Source organism: Rosa rugosa, chromosome 4 (assembly GCF_958449725.1).
Source record: "Rosa rugosa chromosome 4, drRosRugo1.1, whole genome shotgun sequence".
Lineage (NCBI taxonomy): Eukaryota > Viridiplantae > Streptophyta > Magnoliopsida > Rosales > Rosaceae > Rosa > Rosa rugosa.
The window spans coordinates 53,499,390-53,520,394 of record NC_084823.1 but is presented as its reverse complement, the minus strand read 5'-3'; the positions used below and the strand labels follow the sequence as shown (position 1 = coordinate 53,520,394).

The 21,005-nt window shown below is 42.0% G+C and overlaps 3 protein-coding genes and 1 long non-coding RNA gene across 8 annotated transcripts; all 4 read right to left on the bottom strand.

The window, feature by feature from the left end:
* Nucleotides 1-445: 445 nt before the first annotated feature.
* LOC133745835 (uncharacterized) lies at nt 446-3,252 on the bottom strand. Its single transcript, XR_009863802.1, has 3 exons — nt 2,386-3,252; nt 1,637-1,712; nt 446-709 (listed from the first exon to the last, which is right to left on the bottom strand). It is a non-coding gene; the product is annotated as an uncharacterized LOC133745835 (long non-coding RNA).
* An 827-nt stretch (nt 3,253-4,079) lies between these two features.
* LOC133742298 (uncharacterized) lies at nt 4,080-6,095 on the bottom strand. Of its 3 annotated transcripts, none has more exons than XM_062169970.1 (2): nt 5,479-6,095; nt 4,080-5,412 (listed from the first exon to the last, which is right to left on the bottom strand). In XM_062169970.1, exons 1-2 carry the CDS (start codon nt 6,046-6,048, stop codon nt 4,099-4,101), a joined length of 1,884 nt encoding a protein of 627 aa, XP_062025954.1. In that variant the 5' UTR covers nt 6,049-6,095; the 3' UTR covers nt 4,080-4,098. The 3 variants fall into 3 exon arrangements, with proteins under 3 accessions (XP_062025954.1, XP_062025953.1, XP_062025952.1); XM_062169969.1 differs by having other exon boundaries at nt 4,080-5,487; nt 5,539-6,095; XM_062169968.1 differs by having other exon boundaries at nt 4,080-6,095.
* A 318-nt stretch (nt 6,096-6,413) lies between these two features.
* LOC133745834 (uncharacterized) lies at nt 6,414-14,101 on the bottom strand. Of its 3 annotated transcripts, XM_062173993.1 has the most exons (4): nt 9,796-14,101; nt 8,537-9,310; nt 7,764-7,839; nt 6,414-6,665 (listed from the first exon to the last, which is right to left on the bottom strand). In XM_062173993.1, exon 1 carries the CDS (start codon nt 14,028-14,030, stop codon nt 12,000-12,002), a length of 2,031 nt encoding a protein of 676 aa, XP_062029977.1. In that variant the 5' UTR covers nt 14,031-14,101; the 3' UTR covers nt 6,414-6,665; nt 7,764-7,839; nt 8,537-9,310; nt 9,796-11,999. The 3 variants fall into 3 exon arrangements, with proteins under 3 accessions (XP_062029977.1, XP_062029978.1, XP_062029979.1); XM_062173995.1 differs by lacking the exons at nt 6,414-6,665; nt 7,764-7,839 and having other exon boundaries at nt 8,090-9,310; nt 9,796-10,954; nt 11,286-14,101; XM_062173994.1 differs by lacking the exons at nt 6,414-6,665; nt 7,764-7,839 and having other exon boundaries at nt 8,087-9,310.
* Nucleotides 14,102-17,116: 3,015 nt separating this feature from the next.
* On the bottom strand, nt 17,117-19,993 carry LOC133745026 (uncharacterized). Its single transcript, XM_062173030.1, has 2 exons — nt 19,116-19,993; nt 17,117-18,829 (listed from the first exon to the last, which is right to left on the bottom strand). The coding sequence occupies exons 1-2, from the start codon at nt 19,991-19,993 to the stop codon at nt 17,398-17,400; spliced, it is 2,310 nt and encodes a 769-aa protein (XP_062029014.1). The 3' UTR covers nt 17,117-17,397.
* Nucleotides 19,994-21,005: the final 1,012 nt, after the last annotated feature.

The window sequence follows — 21,005 nt, the reverse complement described above, 5'->3', positions numbered from 1 at the left end:
TTGTTTCAGACAATATGATGATTTTACATTCAGGAGAAAGAAAATTCTTAATTTCCTAAAAAAGATTTTTTCTGTTTTCAATAAATAGTTTCCAATCACATAACGTACATTGAATGGCCATAAAGTGCCTGCCCTTTTCTTTTTTCTCTGTCTCTTCAATTTCTGACTGGAATTAGGAACCTATCAGTAGTCCTGCAAAATTTTCAATGAAATGCAAGCAATAGCGGTAAATTGGAATATATAAACTCTGAACACAACAGCATGAACCATGCACTACAAGCAAAGCCTTTTGGCACTTCTCTAGCCTCTGCGTTTAGCCCAAATAGTAGAAAATTCCCTCCTCAAAAGAGAGCAGCATTGTGATATCTAATGACAGCACATCAATCCCATACCCCATCTACATCGAATTTCCCAAGACCAGCTGTCACGCCCCGGATTTTGAATAACAAATCCAAATCCGAAACATGAATTAATACAACTCACATAAATACAACCTGAATTTTTTTCTCAAAACAACCACACTTCACACCTCTCAATATTACAATAAATCAAATCCTCAAGTTAATTATTACAACACACTCTCACCAAATCAAATTCTAAGGCTCAATGAGCTTAACTCACCTCACTATTACAAATGCTGTAAAACTATAACAAATACTCTAACCGGCTCGATCACCGCCCTGATTCTCCTGACCTGCAGGATTACCCGCTACACCGTTTGAATAGTGTACCGGGATTGCAACAATACAAACCCGGTAAGCTTTTTGCAAAGCTCGTATGAGTAAACGAAAGGATTGCACGATTTAAAGTAACACAATCAACTCAAGCACATTTTAATTTTGTTTTGCATAAGAATTGAAGTGTACAACGTCACTTCAAGCATCAATCAACTCACATCTCATCATGACTACTCAAAAATAAACAACTTCTTACTCAATATATACTCACAGGCTTATGATTTATTTATATAAATCATCCCATGCAGTATATTATACTTACAGGCTTATGATTAATTATATTAATCACCCCATTCAGTATATCATACTTACAGGCTTATGATTAATTATATTAATCATCCCATTCAGTATGTGATGTCATACCCAAGGGCATATGATAACTCGTTTATCCCCCAAGCAGTATGATGGCAGACAGACTAGAGCTCTAACTGTATCGTAAAGTGTCACCTGGGCCAAGGTTCACCTTACGAATGACTGCTTTTCTCAATTCACTCGACTCCTCATTTAATTCATCTCAACGACTCAACTATCGCACTTTACTCAATTACCCATTATCATAGACAACACAACATCTAAGATAAATCACATATTCCAAAGGGTAATGCTCAAAATATAACTCAGTAAATCACACCATCCAATATATATTCCACGTAAATATATATATATGTAGTCACCCACACAAGAGTGACCACTAATACCAACTATAGTTCACATGCAATAAAATCTAGAAATTCATTTTTTTATAGTTAAATACATTTTACTTACCTATGGACCGTAGTCGATCAAGTCCATATAATTTAAAACAAATATTTATTTTCATAAAACAATTTCCACAATTTCTCAATTAAATAAAATCACCGAATTTCGGTTCGTGAATGAACCATGTGCGATTTACTCACCTCGATATTCCCGCTGCGTCTTCAGTTTAACACAATACACACCGAAATCGCTCACCCAAGGGAGACCGTCAATCACCTAATCACACATGACCTTAACTTAGCCAATAACTCAAAAACATATTCAAACGACAATCCAACGGTCGGATCGAAATTAAATGATGATCCAACAGTCGGATCCTCACGGATCGCCCTTAGGATCACCCTCCAAAAATCATCACGAAGATCCAACGGTCGGATCTTCCTGAATCGTCCTTACTAACATCTTCACAATTTTATACGAAAATCCGACGGACGGATTCTCACGAATCGCCTCCCTAATCACTGTTTTGCATTTATACGAAGATCCAACGGTCGGATCTTCGCCCATGACCACACAAAGTCACTGGGACAGTCATAAGATCATCATATCAAAACTACAAGTCCATCTGACGGTCCTAACTTCACATATCACAAATCTAACGATCGAAATCGATCGAAACTTAAAAATTCATAACTTAATCATACGATATCCAAAAATTGCATATAATATATCAAGATGATCGTATTGAAATATAGAATCTAAAAATGCACAGAAACTATATTTTTGACCCCCGGAGGTGGCCGGAAAGGGCCGCCGGAATTAGTGGCAGAGCCGCCGCCGACCACCGCCAATGGTGTCGGGGCCGGGCTGCTCCTCTTCCTCTCATCATGCTTAACAACTTTCATAACTACCATGTAAGCTGAAAATGACCGGAAGTGGTTGAAATTACCTAAAACAGTCGAGGTGGCCGGAAAATTTCCAGAATCCGGCGAAATTTGCAGAATCCGGCAAGGCTTGATTTCGACGTCAAAACTTCAATTTCAGGCTTCGATCCCTTCTAGAGAGTTGTTAAGAAACTCAAGGTGAACTCATTGGTTCAAGAATCACAGAAAAATATGGTCTGTAGCTCGAGATATACCGATCGAAAGCTTCGGTGGTCGGAAAAATTCCAGAATCCGGCGAGCTTGAGTTTCGACGTAAAAACTTCAACGAAACGCTTCGATTCCTTCTGGAGAGTTGTTCAGAACTTCAAGAAGAACTCACTAAGCCAAGAATCACATAAAGAGGTGGTCTGTAACTCGAGATACACGGATCGAAGGGTTGTTTGTCGATCTAAACCAATCGAGCTCCGATGAACGTGAAATCGTTCTTCCCAGGTCTGGTCCTTCTTGGTGCTTGTTCAGAAAGTTGAGGCGAATCCAATGAGACAAGAATCAAGAGAATTGGCGGCCTGTAGCTCAAGATATCGAGATAGAACCAAATCGAGCTCAAAACGGAACCGTGTCCTCCGCCGCCACTGCCGGCCGTGTTGCGGTGCAAGGTTGCCACTGGTAGCTGCGCAAGAACGAGGTGGAACTATAGGAACTGGTCTGGTCTTGATTGGTGGTCGGTGGAGGGAGAGATGAGTTGATGAAGATTGCTCTGTTTCTTGGATGGTTTTCGGACGTGAGACAGAGAGAGTGAGAGAGAGTTGTCTGGTATGATTGAATGATTATTCAATTATGCATAATCATGAATGATGATTAAGACACCGGCCTTGAATCAAGGAACACCCTTCCTTTTAACAAAGGTGTTTGCCACCAACTGTTTTGGTTAAAAGAAAAACCGGTTATTACACCAGCCTCGGAAGGGAACTCGAAAATCCCTCATCCAAGTACGAAACTAAGCCTGAAGGTTATACACACCTCTACAATGAGGATTACATATTTACATGTCAAAATAAACTCTATTTCTGTTTCCATACTCCAGCACAAACTATCTTTTTTGTTGGAAGATAAGCATATTTTCCATCTGCACAACCTGACAAGAACTAGGTCAACTTTAGTCTAAGTTCACTTGAGAAATTCCAGAAAGCTTGCCTCATTTTCATCATCTGCTTTTTTATCCTTCATATCAATCATTCTCAAGCATTAAAGGAAACATGAAAGCAAGTCAACGCTATACTGGAGATCAAGTTCTTTTGCTTCAGTATATGCATCCATTTGAAGTTCGATCATATGGAACTTGCCCATCTGCTAAAACAAATTGCCCGCGTGCTTCGACTTAAACTACATCGAATCATATGATAGATTGTTTAAGAAATGTCAAGGGGTAACTCCAGAGAGTTCTTGGTATGATGGGGCATGCTTAGAAGTGTTCTGTTTCTGAATACACAAGTATAAAGTTGCACATCCACATAAGGGGTAACTGCCAAATAAGATCTTGCCCCAGAGTCTTAACTTACTCCCAAAGAAAGTCCAACTTCACCGGCCAGCTTTCTCAGAAGCATTCTCTCCCTTTAAAGCAAGCTCAAATAACACCTAAATCAAAATGATTATCATGTTAATTATTTACATTTGGAGCAAAAACATATGATTTTATTTCAATTCACTTGCTTTACAGAATGCAGAAAACTTCAAAGTCTAGCATTATTGCCAACTCATATTTACAGGATGATGTCAAACTAATCAACCAACACCAGCCTTTGATACTCCTCGCCTGAGATGGCAGCTTCCATGACAATATCCGGTTGAATTTGCTCAATATCATCATTCAAGAACATCTTAAGTGCATTCTTGGAGAAGCCACTCAACAGAGCCACCCCTGGTGTTGTTGCAGTCACCGGTGTAGACCCTGAGTCCCTGAGATTCCAAAACACTATCTGAGGCACCGCATCACCATACCCATTCTCCTTATACTTTCTCTGTATCACCTCATAATCGGTCTCCCAGCTCTGGGGCTCATTAGCCTCCCTTCCATAATACCCATATCCATATCCCCTATGCCCTGAAGCCTCATCAAACTCCATGTCGCTGAACACAAACACCCTCTTTATCATCTGCTCCGGCTTCAACTTCCCCTTCACAGCCACTTGGAGAATCAGATCAAACACCTTTTGAAAATCAGTGTTCATCCCCCAGTCCATCCTCCTCACAAACTTGCACTTGGAGCTAAGATCATCGCCTTGAATCAAATGCAACTGAGGGTTCTGACTGAAAGTGATGACCTTTCCTTTCCATGGCTCTTCACTCAATTCCGACACCAACAGCCCTAAAGCCACACACACCTCCATAGGAGTCCCTTCCATGCTTCCGGACACGTCACACACAGCCATGCAATTCCTCAACTTGCCAAGCTCCCCCAGGTCCTCCACCATTCTCTTCCACTGAAGCTCACCCACTTCCCCACCATCCTCATCATTCAGAGAGGCTATGATCTCATGTGGAAGCAGAGCACCAGCCGCAATCGTGTCCTTCCCGGCTTTCACATCCTCCAAATACTTCTTAAACCTCTCTTCATCGTGCTTCAAGAACTTCCCCTTGTAAAGCTTCATGGCGACTGAGGCCACTCTCTTGTAGGGAATCTCCCCCCACTTGTTGGCACCCATATAAACCTCCGGCAGCTGCAACACCTTCCTCAATGGCACCAACACCTCCTTCCTCAGTCGGTCTCGGACTTTGTAAGCATAATGTGCATCCTCAACTCCTTCATATTCCTGATACAATTCTCGGGTGAAAATCTTCCTCGCAATGCTTTCGCAGAGCAACGTGGCTCGATCAAACGAAGAATCAAGCGAAGGACACCATTTCGCCGCCAGGCCTATCATGTTAGTATTGTTGTTCTTGAGACTCTCCATATCAGATTTCAAGCAGTCAGCGAAAAGATCCGAAACCCTGTCATGCAAGAATCGGTAATCCGGGTCACGCTGGTACCTTGCAAGCGCCTTCTTAGCCATTGCAATCTTCTTCTCCAGCCTCGCTGCACTCACTTTCTCCTTCTCCAATCTCCGCTTCTCCGCCGCCATCTTTTCCCTTACATCCTTAGGCAACTTCTGCCGGCTGACGGCTTTGGGCTTTCCGACCTGCTTTGATTTATTCAATTTAGCACAACCGCCACGTCTGACCCTCCGGCGTCCAATACTAACTCGGCCAACCAGCCTCCGAATAGTCGGTTTTCGGCACTGCCAATCCATCTTTTGCTTCTCCCTCACGTCCTGGCCTTCTAGAAGGCGGTACAGAATCTCCGGCAAGTCCTTGAAGTAACCGAATTCCGCCAAAGACGCAGCGTTGCACTCTAGGGTTTTGGGGTGGTTCTTGTGAAGCCAAAGCGCCGCCGTGTAGAACCCTTCTTTATCGGACTTCCCCGTGCCACGTACGCCTCTCAGGTTGCAGATGAGCTTTAAGGTGGTCAGGGGATTGTAGACCCAGGCGAGAGGGAGCTGTTTGTTGAGATAGGACGCCGGAGTATCCGGTACGACTTGGAAGAAGAGATCAAGGCAGGGGTTGCCGGAGGTCAAGAAGGTTGGGGAACAATTCTCGGTCAAGCCCATCGGGGGTCTTGCGCCGGAGTCGGGTTGGGCCGGTGGGACGGGATTGGTGACCTGTGGAGGGCCAAGAAGACTAGGAGGAGCCATTGGCAGATTGTGATTTTTGGGGTGTTAGGGTTTTGCAGTGAAGCGGGTTTTAGAGAGACGCCTGATATGCCCTTTTTATAGGATCTCATTACTTGAGCACCACGGTTTGTTCTCATTAATTTGTCACTATAATTATGACCGACTACTTGGGTGAATTTCCGGGGTAATATGTTTAAGTAATTAAATTACGTAAATTCACACAAGGCATAGCTACTTCTTTCTTTATACAAATTTTTCTTCATTAAAGGTCTTTCCTTCTAATAAAGAATACCACAAGGAAAAAGGAAAAAAAAAAGTTTTTAAAGCAAAAATATATAAGAGGTGTTTAATTGTCACGCCCCGGATTTTGAATAACAAATTCAAATCCGAAACATGAATTAATACAACTCACATAAATACAACCTGAATTTTTTTCTCAAAACAACCACACCTCACATCGCTCGATATTACATAAACCAAATCTCAAATTTGTTTATTACAGCACACTCTCACCAAATTATAAATGTAGCTCAATGAGCATAACACACCTCACAAAAGAAAGTCAGATTCACACAAATGCAGCTACTCTACGCAGCTCGATCACCTTTCTGACTTTTCCTGACCTGTAGGATTACCCGCTACACCGTTTGAATAGTGTACCGGGATTGCAACAATACAAACCCGGTAAGCTTTTTGCAAAGCTCGTATGAGTAAATGAAAGGATTGCACGATTTAAAGTAACCAAATCAACTCAAGCATAAATTCAACTCAAGTATTTTCTTTGCATAATAATTGAAGTGTACAACGTCACTTCAAGCATCAATCAACTCACATCTCACAATGACTACTCAAAAACAAACAACTTCTTACTCAATATATACTCACAGGCTTATGATTTATTTATATAAATCATCCCATGCAGTATATTATACTTACAGGCTTATGATTAATTATATTAATCACCCCATTCAGTATATCATACTTACAGGCTTATGATTAATTATATTAATCACCCCATTCAGTATGTCATACCCAAGGGCATATGATAACTCGTTTATCCCCCAAGCAGTATGATGTACTCAAGGGCATACGATAACTCAAGGTTATCCCCCTAGCAGTATAGTGTACTCAAGGGCATACGATAACTCAAGGTTATCCCCCTAGCAGTATAGTGTACTCAAGGGAATACGATAACTCAAGGTTATCCCCCAAGCAGTACAAAGGCAGACAGACTAAAGCTCTAACTGAATCGTAGAGTGTCACCTTGGCCAAGGTTCACCCTTACGAAAATATCTGCCTCAAATCACTCGACTCCTCATTTAACTCATCTCAACGACTCAACTATAGCACTTTACTCAATTACTCTTTATCACACTCAACTCAACCTATAAGATAAATTATATCTTCTAGAGAGTAATGCTCGAATTGTAAATCAATCGCATCAATTCCACACTTCACCAAATACCACACATCCAATATATATTCCACGTAAATATATATATACGTAGTCACCCACACAAGAATGACCACTAATACCAACTATAGTTCACATGCATTAAAATCAGGAAATTCATTTTTATAGTTTAAATACATTTTACTTACCTATGGACCGTAGTTGAGCAAGTCCATATAATTTAAAACAAATATTTATTTTCATAAAACAATTTCCACAATTTCCCAATTAAATAAAATCACCGAATTTCGGTTCGTGAATGAACCATGTGCGATTTACTCACCTCGATATTCCCGCTGCGTTTTCAATTCAACACAATACACACCGAAACCGCTCACCCAAGGAAGACCGTCAATCACCTAATCAAACATGACATTAACTTAGCCAACAACTCAAAAACATACTCAAACGACAATCCAACGGTCGGATCGAAATTAAATGATGATCCAACGGTCGGATCCTCACAGATCGCCTTAGGATCATCCTCCAAAAATCATCACGAAGATCCAACGGTCGGATCTTCCTGAATCGTCCTTACTAACATCTTCACAAATTTATACGAAAATCCGACGGACGGATTCTCACGAATCGCCTCCCTAATCACTATTTAGCAATTATACGAAGATCCAACGGTCGGATCTTCGCCCATGACCACACAAAGCCACTGGGACAGTCATAAGATCAACATATTATAATTTGAAGTAAAACCGATGGTCAGATCTTCGCAGATCGTAAACCGAAGATAAAACGTAAAAACGTTAAATAGTAACGTCAAAACGTAAATCCATTATTTATCCACATTTTCTAAAATAACCTTGTAATATATCAAAACGCTCGTATGGATGCGTAGATCATCGTCCAGATAATATAAACTCAAAATAAGGTCCGACCCGCCGCCACAAGCGGAGGTCAGACGGCGGTCAACGCGGCGGTCAACGAAGGTCAACCACCTCTGATGCAAAAGTTGTCAACTACAAACTTCTTCATTTTAACATGCTGATCATTTTTCATAACTATCTCAAGATCAGAAAATAACAGGAAGGGGTCGAAAAGTACCAAAATAGTCACGGTGGCCGGAAAATTTCCAGAATCCGGCGATAATTTGCAGAAACCGGCGAAGCTCCGATCATCGTAAAAATGTCCTCCTTTGGCTTCGATTCCTTCAGGAGACTTGTTCATAACTTAAAGAAGAACTCACTGGTTCAAGAATTACTCAAAACAAAGCTCTATAGCTCGAGATAACTCGATCAAAAGTCTCGGTGGCCGGAAAATTTCCAGAATCCGGCGAGCTTGAATTTCGACGTAAAAACTTCAACTTCAGGCCTCGATCCCTTCTATAGAGTTGTTAACAATCTCAAGGCGAACTCACCAGGCCAAGAGTCACAGGAAAAGGTGGTCTGTAACTCGAGATATCCGGGTTGATAGCTCGGTTTCGATTTTTTTTGATCGGGTTTGGCTTCCAACCGCCACCACACGTAGTGCCGCCGTGAAAGGACACTTCTGGGCGCTTCTGGAGATTGAGGTGAGCTCGTGGATGAAGTTTGACGATGAGTGGTGACCGGTAGCCTGAGATATCAAGCTTGGAACAAAAGGAAGTTAAACTGGCCTCGTGCTCCACCGCCGTGTACGGCTCACGAGACGACGAAAAGTTACCACTGACGGCTGCGCAAGGAAGAGGCGAAGGTAATGGAGGTGGTCTGACGTCTTGAGGTGGCCTGAGGTGGGAGAGAGAGATCGAAGAATTTGTGCTCTGTTTTTTGCTGGGTTCGGCAGTGAGAGAGAGAGTGAGATTTTCTTCTGCTTCCTTTGTTGAATGATTCTCAATTATGCCTAAACACAAAAGCGATTAAAGCACTGGTCTGAATTGATCCACTAATGCTTAATCACGGAACACCCTACCTTTGATTAAAGGTGTTTGCCACCAAATTGATTTGAATAAAAAAAACAGGTTATTACATTAATGGCTAATCTTTCGGACTAAGTTGAAAATTAAGACTTTGCCTATTTACAAATGAAATCCTCGTGAGAAGCGATTCTTCTACTATCAGGCGGTTATACCAATACATTAGTCGACCGTTCAATAGAATATGAAGATGACTGTATATATAAGTGTATACGTTTATAAGAAATTAAGTATAGTTCAGATTTTTCGCAAGCAACATCTATATCAATTTTATGTTTTTGAATTGTGTTCTTCAAACCTCACTGTGAATAACATTGACAAGCTCACTGTGAATAACATTGACAAGCCAGACAATACGGTTTGAAACCAACTCTATGGACAAACAAAATTTACTCATTACCAAGTTTCGTACCTTCAGAAGTATATGGGTTCATGCTCCATTTTCTGGTCATTACAAAGACGAAGTGGCTCTCTTTTTTATTGCTTGCTTGTATACTGAGCGACTTTGATCTTGTAAAATCCACCAAAGCACTAAGAAGCCGTGGTGGAGCCTGCTCAAATTCATCAGTCAGAAACTTGACCACTATTGCATTCCTGCCCTATTTCTCTCTCTCAAGTCACTAGACAAAACATGAGATCATGAGATGCTTCAAGAAAATTCATTATCTTCACTGAAGGGAGATTTGAGCTTTAAAAGATCGATGAAATGTATACGTATATATATATATATATTCTCTTTAGCTACATTTATTTCTATTTGACCCTGAAATAAAATTCATTCAAACAACTATAAGAGCAAATTAGCAGAAACATAAACAAAACAGCAATAGAACAATCAGCCCCAAAACACGACCATCTGCCAAGAGGGCAATAGGCAGGACACATCCTACTCTTCTCAAGACTATAAAGATGATGATGTTCATCTTACTTACACCAATGACACACAAGAAACTTATTCAACTATCAAAAGTTAGTAGAAAATCAAAGAACAAGGATATTTTGTAGATCATGAGAAACCCCAAATCTCCCATTTTCAGTGTAACTCTTATCTGCAATAGCTCAGGATTCAGTAGTGGACTTTTTGTGTGCCTCGGCTATTTTGTCTGTAGGGTTCAGTAGTTCAGAAGGTTTTACAAGATCCATAGTCCTCAACTTAGACAAGAAACAAAACTAGGCACTACACTCTAAAACCTCTCAAAATGGTAAAAAGAAAATCAATACCAGTCAAAACATATCCACAGAAATCTGTGATTTCACTACAGCAGCCAGAGGAACTTCCATAAACCCACAGGATGCAATAAGAAAAATATAAAAAAAGTAAAAATTAATTTTCAAATCAAACAGAGTAACAGGCCGGAGCTACAATATGTCACGATCTCAAACCAGTAAACCGATATGGATAGCCACCAAGTCCAGCAGATCTACTAGGCTTCCCATACCGGCCAAAACTGAAATGAAATAGGGTAGACACACATCCTAACCACATCACCCAACCATTATCAAAACCCATCCCGAGCACCAAGACCTCTCAAGAAATCTCCTTCCCTATACGCTTTTGCAACAATTTCTAACTGTAAAAGGTGAAGAATTCATAAAATTAAGGTGAATACAGACAAAGCAAGACCATCAAGAGATCAAATGCAGTTTACCCTGACATCTCTATAATTCTAAATTTATTAGAGTAATTGGTATCATTCGGTCTTTTATCTTATTTGGTTAATGGATTATATATCAAATACTCCAGGGATAACATTAAAGGAAAACAAAAAAAACAACAATGATCCAGAAAGCATGCAGAATATACAAGAGCACAGACATGAGACTATGATATAAATGAAAGGTATTGATCAATTCTTCTTGAGTAGACAATGACAAAATTCCAGATCGAATCAAAGTACTCACTTTACAACTGTGCATCTCCAAGTATCCTGTCTTGAACAGGGACATTATTAGAAGCATGGATCCCTAGGATACAGCATGCTGATAGGGGATAATAGCATGCCCATCAGGCAATCATCAAAACAAAGTATTTAACATGACCACAAGGATCCAAATTCGATCAATTTAGCAGCGAAAAGCTGGACATAAGTTATAGAGGACATACTATCATGGCCTATTTACTAAGAACTGATAGGAAAATAAAGCAACAAAAGCAAAAACAGAACTAAATCATATATCCAAAAGCTGAACAATAACATCAAATTAAGAACAAACCCTGACACGAAAAAAAAAACAGAGAAAGCTATCTACATATCTCCAAAACCTAAATAGTGAGTATCTGAAGCAGTAGATAGAAAACTAATAAGCAAGGAAATTATAGCTGTTAACAAAAGGTAATGATCTCATTCACAAGATAAAGCAAATTTACATGCCTGAAGTTCCAAACAGAGCCAAATTAGATAAAGCAAATTTACATACCTGAAGTTCAAACAGAAGAAAGGGATAAAGGAAAAAAAAAAAAAAGATATTTTTTTCATTTCACTTTCAGTATTCTTGTACAAATGAAACTACTAATACCACTATCTATCCAAAAAAAAAAAAAAACTACTAATACTACTATTTTTTTTGGGTTTTTTGTTTACACATGGACCTAAAAGATGGTGATGTTCCAACTAATCAATCCAGCACAACCAGCTTCTGATACTCTGGACCCGAGATTGCTGCTTCCATGGTTGTGTCAGGGCGAATCTCCCCATCATTATCCAAGAACAGCTTGAGCAAATTCTTGGAGAAGCCACTCAGTAACGCCACTCCTGGTTGAGTCCCAGGCACCGGGGTAGCCTTGGAGTCCCTCAGATTCCAAAACACTATCTGTGGCACCGCATCACCATACCCTTTCTCCCTGTACTTCCTCTGAATCACCTCATAATCAGTCTCCCATCCCCTTGGAACATCATTACTTCCGAACCGCCCATATCCAAATCCATACCCTCCATAACCATAACCCGAAGCCTGATCAAATTCCATGTCACTGAAAACAATCACCCTCTTAATCATTTGCTCCGGCTTCAGATTCCCCTTCACAGCCACTTGGAGGATCAAATCAAACACCTTCTGAAAATCAGTGTTGCCTCCCCAGTCCATCCGCTTCACAAACTCAGACTTGGAGCTTAGATCATTGCCTTGTATCAAGTGAAGCTGAGGATTGGCACTGAATGTGATCACCTTCCCTTTCCATGGGTCCTCATTCAACTCAGCCACCAACATCCCCAAAGCAACACACACATCCATAGGAGTCCCATTCATGCTTCCGGACACATCACACACAGCCAAGCAGTTCTTCATCTTGCCCTCCTTCAACAAGTCATCCACCACTCTCTTCCACTGAAGCTCGGCCACCTGCCCTCCATCCCCATCCCCATCATTCAGAGAGGCTATGATCTCATGCGGAAGCAGAGCACCGGCCGCAATAGTAGACTTCCCGGCCTTGACATCCTCCAAATACTTCTTAAACCTCTCCTCATCATGCTTCAAGAACTTCTCCTTGTAAAGCTTCATCGCCACAGAGGCCACTCTGTTGTAAGGAATGGCACCCCACAGATTGGCACCCATATAAACCTCCGGCAACTCCAACACTATCCTCAATGGCACCAACACATCCTTCCTCAGCCGGTCACGGACTCTATAAGCATAATGTGCATCCTCAATTCCTTCATATTCCGGATGCGATTCTCTTGAGAAAACCTTCCTGGCAATGCTCTCACAGAGCAGAGTGGCTCGATCAAAAGACGAGTCCAGAGAAGGACACCATTTCGCCGCAAGGCTAATCTTCTTGTACTGATTGGACTTCAAATTCTCCATATCCGATTTCAAGCACTCTGCGAAAAGATCCGAAACCCGTTCGTGCAAGAATCTGTAGTCCGGGTCACGCTGGTACCTCTCAACAGCCTTCTTGGCCATGGCTGCGAACTTCTCCTTCCTCAAAGCAGAGGCCTTTTCCTTTTCCGATTTTGCCCTCTCCATTGAGTTCAGCACCCTCACCTCCCTAGCCACACGGCTGTTGTTTCCTCTCCGGCCACCGCTCTTGGTTCTCTTTTTCGCACCACCGCCGCCGCGTCTGCCGCTACCTCCTCTGAAGAACGGAACCGCCGCCGTCCGAACCCTACCCCTGCCGGACTTCCTCTGCAGCCACTCGGACTTCTGCGTCTTCCTCACATCCTCACCTTCTAGAAGGCGGTACAGAATCTCCGGCAGGTCCTTGAAATACCCGAAGTCGGCGAGGGACGCGACGTTGCAGGCTAGGGTTTTGGGGTGGTTCTTGTGGAGCCAAAACGCCGCCGTGTAGAATCCTTCTTTGTCAGACTTGCCGGTGCCACGTACGCCGCGGAGGTTGCAGATGAGCTTGAGGGTGGTGAGGGCGTTGTGGGCCCAGGCCAGAGGGAGCTGCTGGTTCAGATACGACGCCGGAGTGTTGGGGACGACCTGGAAGAAGAGATCGAGGCAAGGATCGCCGGTGGTGACGAATGTGGCTGAGCCGTTCTCGGTGAAGCCCATTTGGGGCCTGGTGATGGGAGGCTGGGCCAGGTTGTTGTAATCGGCGACCATGAGGTCGATGAATGGGTCGCCGGAAGGGGCTTGGGCCTGTGGTTGTTGGGCCGCCGGGGTTGGGGATTGCCTGAGGGATGGAGGACCGAGAAGAAGAGCCATTGGAAATTTTGGGGTTTGATTTCGATGATTTCAGAGAGGGGGGTTTCGCCTTGTGGTAGTGAGAAGGAGAGCGACGTCGTATATAGGAGTGCGTTACTTGGAGCTCAAGAATTCTTCACCGACTTCCAAAAAACCGACTATTCTATGGCAATTGATTTTTCTAACCAATTGTTTTTGCAAATGGCTTTTTCAGCCAATAGACTTCTAATTTCTCAAGGAGTTTTTCTAGAAAGAAGTCAAAGAACAAGACCGGCCCAAAGTCGGTTTACAATTGAATTAGAGAAAAATTCAGCTACCGTCCCCAAACTATTCTGCCAATGCCAATTTGATACCCGAACTCTCAAAAGTATCAATGTGATACCCAAAGACCTAAATTGGCATCAACGTGATACTTCCGTCAAAAAAATCCAACAGTTCCGTCTGTTTGCTGACGTGGCAAACAAGTCAGAAAAAAAAAGAAAGAGAAAAGACCAAAATGACCCTGATGTTAAATCTCATCACCAATTTTTTTTTTAAATCTTCTTCTGGGTCTGCTTCTTCTTCGAGCTCGGTGGTTGAGTGAACGACCGACACCAGCAAAGGCTCACACTCTCTCTCACTCTCTCTCTCTCTCTCTCTCTGCCGAAACCAGCAACCAAAACAGAGCATTCCTTCTCCAAGATGGTTCTCGCTCCACAGGACATCAATTGACCCCAGACCACGTCCCACGCCTTCGCCTCTTCCTTGCGCAGCTGTCGGTGGTAGCCTTTCGCTGGCTCTTGAGCCGTACACGGCGGTGGAACACGAGGCCGGTTTGAGCTCGTTTTGGTTCCAAGCTTGATATCTCAAGCTACCGGCCATCAATCCTCACCAAACTTCATCCTCGAGCTCGCCTCAACCTCCAGAAGCTCCCAGAAGTGCCCTTTCACGGAAGCGCTGCGCGTGGTGGCTGCTGGAAGCCAGACCCGATCAAAATCGAAACCGAGCTATCGACCCGGATATCTCGAGCTACAGACCACCATTTCTTGTGATTCTTGAACTGAGGGGATCGCCTTGAGTTGCTGAACAAATCTACAGAAGGAATCGAAGCCATTGGTGGAAGTTTTAACGTCGAACTCAAGCTCGCCGGATTCTGGAATTTTTCCGGCCACCGAAACTTTCGATCCAGATATCTCTAGCTGTAGACCATCGTTTCCTGTGATTCTTGAACCATTGAGTTCACCTTGAAGTTCTGAACAATTATCCAGAAGGGATCGAAGCGTATAGTTGAAGTTTTTAAGTTGAATTCAAGCCTCGCCGGTTTCTGCAATTCTTCGCCGGTTTCTGGAAAATTTCCGGCCACCTCGACTGTTTTAGGTAATTTCGACCACTTCCGGTCATTTCCAGCTTACATGATAGTTATGAAAGTTCTTAAATCTTCTTCTGGGTCTGCTTCTTCTTCGAGCTCGGTGGTTGGATGCTGAGAAATTGAAGAGGATGGGTTGGGTTGGCGGCGGCGGCGGTAGAGGGTGATAGGAGAAGCGGAGTTCGGCAGGGATATGGAGTTGGGGTTGGCGGTGAGGTCGAGGCAGGAGATGAGGGACTTGAGGGAGGGGTCGCGGTCGATGAAGGCGGGGAGAAGGAGAGGAGAGGATATCGGTGGGGTTAGTGATGGTTTGGGTAGTGGAGAAGGAGAGGAGAGAGAGGAGGTGGAGAGAGAAGAAGAAGAGTCAGGTTGAAGAAGAAGAAGAAGAAAAAGAAAAAGAAGAAAAAGAAATGAATTAAAAAAAAAGAGGGTAAAAAGTCTATTTTGCCCTTTTTTTTTTGCTCACGTGCTTGCCACGTCAGCAAACAAACGGAGCCGTTGGATTTTTTTGACAGAAGTATCACGTTGATGCCAATATAAGTCTTTAGGTATCACATTGATACTTTTGAGAGTTCGGGTATCAAATTGGCCTTGGCAGAATAGTTTGGGAACGGTACCTGAATTTTTCTCATTGAATTAAGCAGTCAGCCAACTTTTGGTCTGGCCCAATTACCTATCTCGACTCATTTTAAATTTTCAACATCGAATCTTGTTGGGGAATTCATTTTTGTTTCGAATAACATCTCAAATAAGATATGTATTGTGGGTTGGATAATCGAAATCAATATAATTCAATTTGATTCAACAATCGACTATCTGATCAGTAGTCGGATCCATATTCATTGTCTTGCATGATCAGATAATTGATAAAGCAAACCCTAGCTAGTTAGTTTCTCGTATTAGTAAATTGTTTATAAGGCTAAAAAATAAAGAAAAAATATATTCAACTAAATGGTTGTATAAATGATCCAGTCGGGTCAGTTCTTGTCAGAGAAAACCTTGAAACTGTAACCGAGTATGGCTATCCGTTCAATATTGTTGGCCCCACAAGCCCAAACTGTTTCCCATATTACTCAATTTCTTCAGAATTTATTGTAATTTTCTTGTATTCTTGTATTGTTTATGATTGGCCAAAAACTAAACCAGGCTCTCTTGAAGTCTTGTAGATGAACAAGTGCATTTGCTAGCTTTATACTCTATATGGATCAATTTGCGCAAATGTGCATCAATCTGTTGCTTAGTATTCCATCGATCAATTGGTTCTTCCTGACGTAACTAGGAAAAAAACAGAGGGGAATAAGAAGATAGAAAACCTCCAAGAAGAAAATTGAATTACATCTCTATATAGATTAAGGTCATATTCAACTAACTTGTCAATGAGTATGCCAAATTATCATGTCAAAATCCCAACTTCAGAAACAAAAAGTTGATCCATTCTCTATCAATATTCAGAAACAAAGTACACGCAAGCATGCTGAGAGCCAAACCCTGGTTCATGAAGAAGTATTCTGTCAAACAAAGCACATAAAATATCTGGAATTATCTTTATCCATTCGAGCATATATGTATTGAAAGCAACTCTTAAATCTTCATAAGGAATTGTCAATTTGGAATCCGGCTATTTAGCCATCGGTTGAAGCCATCCATGAACAAAGAATTGTTTTCCATGGGGAAACAGTCACCCGAAGCCTCTTCATAAGAAGCTAATTATGTGATCCATAACCATCAATAGCCAAGAAATAAAAGATAGTTCTTGTCAGATATCAATAACATCAACCGACTTGGAAATAACATCAAAATACACCCTAAAAGAAACACAAAAGTTACTTGAACAAACCCCAAAACAGAACAGAGAAAGAAAAAAAGAAACAGCATATTACATACGTACCCAACTCTGTTAGTTCAAACTATCTCAAAGACCTAAAGAAACAATGTATAATTCAACATGATCAGAAACGAAGGAATTGATACTTTCTTTTCTTTAATTTAAGAAAAATTAAGAAACACGAAAACAAGATCATAGATGATGACGACGACGACCAATTAATCCACAACAACTAGATGCTGATACTCTTTCCCAGAGATAGCTTTTTCCATGATAAGGTCCGGCCGAATTTGGCCATCATTGTCCAAGAACAGCTTGAGCAGATTCTTGGAGAAGCCACTCACCAGCGCCACTCCATTTTGTGTCTCCGTTACCGGCGTAGACCTAGAGTCCCTCAGATTCCAAAACACTATCTGTGGCACTGCATCCCCGTACCCTTTCTCCCTAAACTTCCTCTGTATCACCTCATAATCGGTCTCCCAGCTCTGGGGCTCATTATCCTCCCTTCCATAATACCCATATCCATATCCCCTATGCCCTGAAGCCTCATCAAACTCCATGTCGCTGAACACAAACACCCTCTTTATCATCTGCTCCGGCTTCAACTTCCCCTTCACAGCCACTTGGAGAATCAGATCAAACACCTTTTGAAAATCAGTGTTCATCCCCCAGTCCATCCTCGTCACAAACTCGCACTTGGAGCTAAGATCCTCTCCTTGAATCAAATGCAACTGAGGGTTCTGACTGAAAGTGATCACCTTTCCTTTCCATGGCTCTTCACTCAATTCCGACACCAACAGACCCAAAGCCACACACACCTCCATAGGAGTCCCTTCCATGCTTCCGGACACGTCACACACAGCCAAGCAATTCCTCAGCTTGCCAAGCTCCACCAGGTCCTCCACCATTCTCTTCCACTGAAGCTCAGCCACTTGACCTCCATCCCCATCATTCAGAGAGGCTATGATCTCATGCGGAAGCAGAGCACCGGCCGCAATCTTGGCCTTACCTTCTTTCACTTCCGCCAAATATTTTTCAAACCTCTCACAGTCCTTCTCAATGAACCTATGTTTGTAGAGCTTCATTGCCACAGAGGCCACCCTGTTGTAAGGAAGTGAATTCCACTCTCTGTCAGTCATATAAAGTTCCGGCAATTCCAATGCCCTCCTCAACGGCACATAAACCTCCTTCCTCAGCCGGTCTCTCACTCTGTAAGCATAGTGTGCCTCCTCAAGTCCCTGATACTCCGGGTACAATTCACGCGGGAAAACCTTCCTGGCAATGCTTTCGCAGAGCAAAGTGGCCTTGTCGAAGGAGGAGTCGAGGGAAGGGCACCATTTCGCTGCGAGGCTTATCTTGTTTCTCTGGTGCTTCTTCAAGCATTCCATGTCAGATCTCAAGCACTCGGCGAAAACATCAGAAATCTGCTCGTGAAGCACCTGAAAATTGGAGTCTTGCTGATACCTGGAAACCACCTTCCTGGCCATGTCATAGATTCTTTCATACCTCAATTCCCTGACGTTTTCTTTTTTCAATCGGAACATCTCGTTCCTCTCAGCCTCCGTGTCCGCCTCCATGGACTTCAAGCAATCCCCAAACACATCCCAAATTTGTTCGTATAGGAACTTCAAATCCGAGTCTTGCTCATACCTTATTTTTAACAAGGAAAAAACAAACAAAGTTAACAAACAAAAGGATATATTAGAGCATAATATAGGCAAAAATTACAAACAAATGTTTGTTAACCTGTAGCCTTATTTTCCTTTACGTTTTCCAAATTGTTCTTGTTTAGAGCATAATGTGAATAATGTAAACTTTTATTGACTGTTTGAATTATGAAAGTACAATGTAAAAATTCACGCAGTTAGAGAATGGAGTAGGGTAAACTTAAATTATATTTTAAAATGAAGTAGGGTGATTATCTTTTAAAACTTACCTAGCCACGGCATTCTTGGTCTTGTCTATGATCTTTTGATGCATCAGTTCTCTAGCTTCATCACTTTTCAGTTCATCTCTATCCGCTGCCCATTCTGCTTGAACAGTTTTATACTCCCCCTTCTCGAGTTTTTTCTTGTTAGATTTGACGGCGATGAGTTTCTCCCAAAGCCTCAGCAGTTTAACATCTCTAGGTGGATGATCCGCCGGCGGACCCATTAAATGCCCAAGCTTTAGTGACCTTAACCCGTCTACCTTACCCGGTCCCTTATAGAAATAGCGCTTGATCCTTTCCCACTCTTCCTTTTGGGTCTTCCTGATGTCTTGGCCTTCTAGAAGGCGGTATAGAATCTCCGGCAGATCTTTGAAATACCCAAAAGCGGCAACCGACGCTACATTGTAAGCTAGGGTTTTAGGATGGTGGTTGTAGAGCCAATACGCTGCTGTGTAGAACCCTTCTTTGTCACACTTTCCGGTGCCACGTACACCTCGCAGGTTGCAGATGAGCTTGAGAGTGGTTACGGCATCGTTGGACCAAGCCAAGGGGAGCTGTTGGTTGAAATATTCAGGCTTGGTGTCAGGCACCACGTGGAAGAAAAAATCAAGGCAGGGGTTGCCGGAGGTGAGAAAAGTAGGCGAACTGTTCTCGGTCAAACCCATTGGGGGTCGGGGGGAAGTTGACGTGGTGTTGTTGTAATTGGAGACCATGAGATCCATGAAGGGGTCGCCGGAATTGACTTGTGGTGGAGCAGTGGTGGTGGTTACTGTTCCGATCTCTGGAGGACCGAGAAGAAGAGTAGGAGTTTGGGTTCTTGCCAAGTTGACATGGTTTTGGTTTGGTTTGGCGCCTTTGAGAATTGAGAGGATTTGTGGCTTCATGGAGGAGTTACAGCGTTGTGACGGCTTGAATCGTAAGTGACCACCAAGGGTTTAAGGGTTTATAAGAAATGGTATCTTTTTTTTTTTTTTGGAACACAATGGTATCTTGGCCACCAAGGGTTTAAGGGTTTTAAGACATTTTAGTTACTTGCTCTCCAATTTTTTGGTTTTCTGATAAGTGGGGCTTTGGTACTTCTAATTTTGATGTAGAGCTTCGCCGTTTTAATTAGGAAATGGAATAATTGGCCCAAAAAAAAAAAAAAAAAACAGAATTGGAATATTGTTAGTGATTAATTAGAGTATCAAGCTTCCTTTTCAAAACCAATCTACTATAATTTTTTTTAATTATCACAGATAAGTACCCATTAATGTAGATCAGTTGGGTTAACAGGAAAGGATGATTAAACCTATATAATATATTAGTAGTAGATAGTATCTATATCAACTAAATTAGTGCGGGGGTTTCTCAAGATAAAATAGTTAGAGGGATGAAGCGATGAAGATTCATCATTAATTCATCTATATAGAGGAGATCAAGGAGAGTTCAGATAAGATTATCAGAATGGATATTGATACCATGGGAAGCTATGTATCCCTCTATGAAATTATATATATATATATATTCCTGATGAATGTATTTTCATAGAGATTGATGTTAAGTTGACGAAGTCTAGCTAGTAGTGTACATATACTTTTCATTCGACCCTGAAACAGCGTTTGAGAACTGTGGGAAAGAGGAGGTAATGGCTTGAATCATACGTTAATACGTACGTGGCATATAAATATAAATATAGAGGGTTTATAGAAAATGGTAACTTGGCTACCAAGGTTTTTAAGGGTTTTAGAATTTTGAATAGAATTCCTTCCTTTTAGGGGAAATGATCATTTACCCAATTTCAGCTTAAAAATTGCCCACTTGCTCCACCAAGAGTTTAAAAACCTCATTTACCCAAAACACTCTAAGGGATTATTTCCCCTTTACACAATTAATTCCTTTTTATTTATTTTTGGG

Bases quoted from the DNA above. Each gene is read 5' to 3' on its own strand.
- LOC133745026 (XM_062173030.1), bottom strand. From the start codon at position 19,993: ATGAAGCCACAAATCCTCTCAATTCTCAAAGGCGCCAAACCAAACCAA. The intron at 18,830-19,115 runs GTAAGTTTTAAA...GTTAAAAATAAG, and splicing joins ACCAAGAATGCCGTGGCTAG to GTATGAGCAAGACTCGGATT.
- LOC133745834 (XM_062173993.1), bottom strand. From the start codon at position 14,030: ATGGCTCTTCTTCTCGGTCCTCCATCCCTCAGGCAATCCCCAACCCCG.
- LOC133742298 (XM_062169968.1), bottom strand. From the start codon at position 6,048: ATGGCTCCTCCTAGTCTTCTTGGCCCTCCACAGGTCACCAATCCCGTC.